The 5,843-nt window shown below is 39.7% G+C and overlaps 1 protein-coding gene across 1 annotated transcript; it reads left to right on the top strand.

Moving 5' to 3' along the window:
* Positions 1–1,756: 1,756 nt before the first annotated feature.
* LOC123967243 (atrial natriuretic peptide receptor 3-like) lies at positions 1,757–2,721 on the top strand (the record flags this gene model as incomplete). The annotated part of the gene is made up of 1 exon (XM_046043300.1): positions 1,757–2,721. A coding segment is annotated over exon 1 (661 nt), but the record flags the coding sequence as incomplete, so codon positions are not given.
* Positions 2,722–5,843: the final 3,122 nt, after the last annotated feature.

Raw genomic sequence — 5,843 nt, 5'->3', positions numbered from 1 at the left:
ATATAAAAGGAATTTATTTTATTGTTTGGGTACATTATTGTTCAGTGTACATGCTCACATCTGAAACAAACTTTACGTGCTTGATAACTGTCCCACCCCGCAGACATCTACACACCAATACCGATTTATATTCATAGCGGCAAGTGCTATGTAGCTCCACATAGGGGACACAGGAAGTGACATATAACACCTTCATGCGGCGTCGGAACCGCGTAGGAAATTCACAGACGCACCGGCAGAGCTCCAGAATATGCAACTCGGCCGGCTCACGCGCGGACGCGCTACAAGTGCGAGGGCCCGCCCAACGCTGCTTGCAGCTTTAATCTCTGACTGTGTCTGTGTGCAGATTGGTGCTGGACAGTTTACAATGGGTTTATCAGAGCTGATTTACTGAAGCTGTCTGCTGCTGCTGGAAGCTAGAACTTTGAGTTATAGGAGGCTAAAGAGCTGAGAAGAACTGAAGAATTGGTGCTAATTCTTCGTTACTAGTGACCCCTTTCACATTATACACAGTGATCAGAGGGGAACCAGAGAGATGGGTGGAATACACAATTGAGCTCAGGAAAGCTGAGACAGATCAAACTGTATAACAACCTGAACTGTTTACAGGTACGCTGTAAAACGTGTAAACAAATGTGCCCTGGGGAGTTTCAAAATATCAACAGTGAAAGACAATTTTGGAGTAAGGAAACAATCATTGTGTCATCAAAATATGGCTGGATCTACCTCTTACATGTAGAAGCAGTGTGTTTAGACCTTTTTTAAAAGAATCAGAATCAGAAGGAGCTTTATTACCTAGTAGTGTTTTGCACATATGAGAAATTTGCTGTGGTGATAAGGTGCTACACGTAGACAAACATACAGTCAACATAAATAAATGTGGAAATATATAAATATGGAAATGAAGAACAACGTTACAGATATAAACATTGTTTAAAAGCACAAGTGCACGGAACACTGAGCATGCAGGTGGACAGCAGAGGGGGTTTACTAAGCATGTGTTGACTGAGAACTTCTATGTGGATGTTATTTCTGTCACAAAACAGAATAGTTTGAGCATTAAGCAATATCCTGCATGCTGGAGAAATTTTCTGCTCTGATTTATGGTGGAAATGTCTTTATTCATATAAAGGGAAACATGAAATTCCGGTGGCAGGTGACAATTCAAAATCTAAAAATATATTGAAATAGAATGCAATAATTAGTAGTATTAGTTGAGTCTATATTTAAATTGCATTGCATGTTTTCGTATTGTGCAAATAAACATTTCTCAACGCATTTTCATTTGTTAAGAAACATTTCTTGTTGCAAGCTATTGTTGTAAATGTTGGGGCAAAATCAGACATTTCAAGAAGTGGTGGGTACATGTCCACAGTGTCCCCAGTGTAAATGACACCTATGGAGGAAAATATATAACCTGATGTGAAACAACTTACCTCAGCAGTCATTATGACCTAAATAAGCTACATCATCTATTTGGTTGAACACTTTGGCATTACTTGGAGTTAGAATGTTCTAACCAGCTCTTACATGTGCATCAAGAATAAATGCATCTTAGAAAAACACGAAATAAAGTTGTGTATTTTGTTAATTTTTCAGTCCTGCAGAACCGAAATTCCCACATATTAACTGGTGCCATGTTGAAGTGGCTCATTGTGAACCCGACAGCAGTGTAGCTTTAAGAAGGAGGTGGGCAGCGCTCCGATGACGCAGGAATAATCCTGAAAAGATGCTTCAAAACTCCAGGCCGGAGCCAGTGTGTGTGGTGGCTGCTGGCAGAGCTGGTAAAATCGCCGAATCTAGCAGGAGCAACTGTTGAGAGAATATTTTGAGCAGGTTCAGGTGCCTTCGGGGGAACTCTCAGTGCAGAATTAAACACAGATACGCATCTTACTTCGTAAGACATAGCCTACAGTTATTTACCATTTAAGCCATTTACTCACAGCGGAGGATTTTTTTGCAGCTATATGTACACTGCCAAGTGGAGCCAACTTGGGTAAAGAAACATTTGAAGAACATCTCTCCAAAAGGCGACTTTGGCATTCATCTGAAGTGGCATCATGCTGTATTTCAGCGCACTGTGTGTGTACTTTCTGATGGTCCCGAACCCAGTTATGACAAACACCATTACCGAGGACATAGATGTTTTGGTATTTTTGCCACAGAATAACTCCTACCTTTTTTCATATACAAGAGTCTCACCAGCGATCCGTTACGCTCAACAGAGGCTGAAGACAGATGGAGGACAGTCCTCAGGGTTCCGCTTCAACATCCAGTTTGAAAACTCTGACTGTGTCTATGATGCTCTGTTTAAGTTAGTGGACAGGTCGTGTGGGAGAAAGCCGGATCTAATACTGGGTCCAGTGTGCGAGTACGAGGCGGCAGCGGTGGTGAGGCTGGCATCCCACTGGAACATCCCGGTGATCACAGCAGGTGCCCTGGCCACCGGCTTCAGCAATAAGAACACAGAATTCTCCCACTTGACTCGCATTGCCCCGTCCTACGTGAAGATGGCAGAGACCTTCACCGCGATGTTTGAGCACTTCGCCTGGAAGAAGGCGCTGCTGGTCTACGAAGACGACAAGGAGGAGCGGAACTGTTACTTCACTTTGGAGGGAGTCTATCATCTGATGGCTGACTTCACCATTAAACCATATCATTTTTCTAAGGAGGATCCCTTGGACACTGACGACATCCTCCAAAACATAGCTGATACTGAAGGTAATGCAGTTTCCAATAGCCGTTTGCATCAGATCAAATTTATATAAACTAGCCTACTTAAATAACACCAACAAGTCATTTAACAAGTCACCAAATCATCAAATCACGTGTCGGGGTTGATATTTTGACAGTGTAATTTGTCACACATGTCAGCATCAGTCACTTCCACATTTAAAAGGAGACTCATCAAAGGTGAAAAGTGATTTAGATTTTTCACGTAGGCCTATTAGTAGACAGCATCATGCACTAGCCTATATAAAACTGTGGGCTTCACTTGTCGAATTATTCGATTAATCCAAAGTAAATTACTGTCATGAGTCCATTTATAGGTTTGATCATCAAACTGTAACCTGCAAACTAATTTATTGCTTTTATGCCTTTAGGCATTAAATTCGGGCTGCAATTAACATCATTTTTAATATGGATTCATCTGACGAATATTTTCTCAGTGTTTGGTCTAAAAAATGTCAGAAAATAGTGAGAAATGACCATCACCAGTTCCTAAGCTAAGGTGACATCTTCAAAATGCTTGTTGTGTACAACCAGCAAGAATGTCTTACAATAATACCCTCTTGACCAAATACAGCCTACATTAAAGGAGATATTATTTCCTTATTCTAGTTGTTGGTTTAAAGTTCAGCGATATTCAAGTGTGTACATTCCAAAGGAAGTATTTTTAGTATCAAATTCCATTTCTGTGTAACTATCCCTCCACTGCAGCTCTTCAAGTAAACTCTATCCAGGGAAACACAGAGAGAATATCCCATAGAACAAATTCACTTTGGAACATAAGTGACATTACATAAATAATGAATTGTCTTGCACATAATTGCTGATGAATTTTCCGTCGGATGACAAATCGATCAACAAAATGTTTCTCTGTTAGACAAAATAAGCAATTTAAAGATTTTACTTTGGGAAATCATAATAATTAGCCTTTTTTTTTTTTTTTATAGCTTTAGACTAAATGAATAATAGAAAATGTTGATAGGTTAATAACAGCTCATCCCTCATGTAGCAGAAGCTGTCACTGAGCAGAAAACTGGTGACAGCCATCTGGGTTTTTGTTTGTCCTCACCCCACCCTTCATTATTCAGACAGACTTACATAACGTCCTGTGTGCTGTTGGCATGGAACGTCATCTTACGTCTACAGATGGTAGAGATGAGCCACATGGGTTAGCTGCTTGAAATTGTTTAGAGGCCTTTGGAATTGGCAGACAGACAGTAAGTGAGCAAAACAGGACGTCCATATGTGGCCTAAAGCTGTGAGTGATTCTTACTGTCATGTCATACCTTAAAACACATTGTTTTTATCTGCACTGTTTTCAGGACAATCTCTCAGATGGGCTAGACATTTCTGAGGAATATAATTTGTTAATTAAAATAAATGGTTCATGGGTAGTTTCATGAGCTTTCCAATGATAATCCCTGACATTTAAAAAAGAAGACATATCTATATGATATTCAGAAAAAATTGCAGATAATTCTTTTGGGGGGGAAAGTGAGACACAGACTAATATAATTGCTTTTGCCATGCTCATTTTTAAATATTAATCTTTTTACCTAACATCATGCAACACAAATTAGTAGCAACACAAATTAGTAGCAGTAGTCTGTTTTTAAAAGTAGGCTACTGTACTAGTGTAGTCTAATGTATATGTGCATATACACTTGCTGTGTAAAGCCTACTGACTACCACACTAATCCTGTTGATTTGGTAGCACTTTTCTGTTTTTTAAAGTCAAACCATATGGCTGTTTCTACGTTGGCTTTTCACCTCTCTGGGTCATGGCAGTTCCTGATTACATCACCTCATATCACAGAAGTGGCTGTTGTATAAATTAGCATATATTATACATGCTATATGCTGCAGAGCCACAAAGTGCACCTGATGACAAGAAATTAGTATTCCTGGCATGTGATGTGCTAAACTTAGAGGTTTCAAAGGTTTCAGCAAAGATTGGACAGCCTTTCAGCAAAAACTGTGTTGGACGGGAGATGAAGGCCATCATTAGCTTGCTTCTGCACATGCAATACTGGGGCATTATTCACCTGGGTGTGTATATGTTATGTTATATATTACAATAGAAAAAAAAAATTGTTTATCTTTTAACTTAGTGCTTTAATTCCCCAACTCCACATTTTTAAATAAAAAAATGTAGTTTTTTAGGAAGCTGTTGCATTTCATGGTGTTCACAGTAATCATGCAGACAACCTGCAGTACCCTGGAACTCAGATTAGATCTGACTGCGCTGCACACTGTCGTCAATTATGCTGTCACTGTTAAATTTCAAGTTCACGATCTACAGATGCAGAAAACCTTGGAAAATGTGTGCTTAAGGCAACTGCCAAAATGATCTTGCATGCAATGTCTTTGGCCTGCCACTGACAGCACTGACATACACATAGCCATTCTGCATTCAGTGGATAGAAAAAGTCTACACACCCCTGTTAAAAAGCCAGGTTCTTATGATGTAAAATAATGAGACAAAGATAAATCATGTCAGAACTTTTTCCACCTTTAATGTGACCTATAATGTGTACAATTCAATAGAAAAACAAACTGAAATCTTTGAGGGGGAAAAATTAAAATTAAAAACCTTACGATAACCTGGTTGCATAAGTGTGCACACCCTCTTATAACTGGGGATGTGGCTGTGTTCAGAATCAACCAATCACATTCAAACTCAGGTTAACTAGAAGTCATTACACCCCTGCCATCATTTAAAGTGACTCTGATTAATCACAAATAAAGCTCAGCTGTTCTAGTAGGATTTTCCTGATATTTTCTTAGTTGCATCTCCGAGCAAAAGCCAAAAACAAAAGAATTTCCAAAGCATTAGATATACCTTGGAACACAGTGAAGACTGTCATCATTAAGTGGAGAAAATATGGCACAACTGTGACTTTACCAAGAACTGGACGTCCCTCCAAAATTGATGAAAAGACGAAAAGAAAAGTGGTCAGGGAGGCTTCCAAGAGGCCTATAGCAACATTAAAGGGACTGCAGGAATTTCTGGCAAGTACTGGCTGTGTGGTACATATGACAACTGTCTCCCGTATTCTTCATATGAATGGGCTATAGGTAGGGTGGCAAGACGGAAGCCTCCAAGCACGGCT

This window comes from Micropterus dolomieu, unplaced genomic scaffold, assembly GCF_021292245.1.
Source record: "Micropterus dolomieu isolate WLL.071019.BEF.003 ecotype Adirondacks unplaced genomic scaffold, ASM2129224v1 scaffold_179, whole genome shotgun sequence".
NCBI classification, from domain to species: Eukaryota; Metazoa; Chordata; class Actinopteri; order Centrarchiformes; family Centrarchidae; genus Micropterus; species Micropterus dolomieu.
This window is presented reverse-complemented; position numbering and strand designations above follow the sequence as displayed.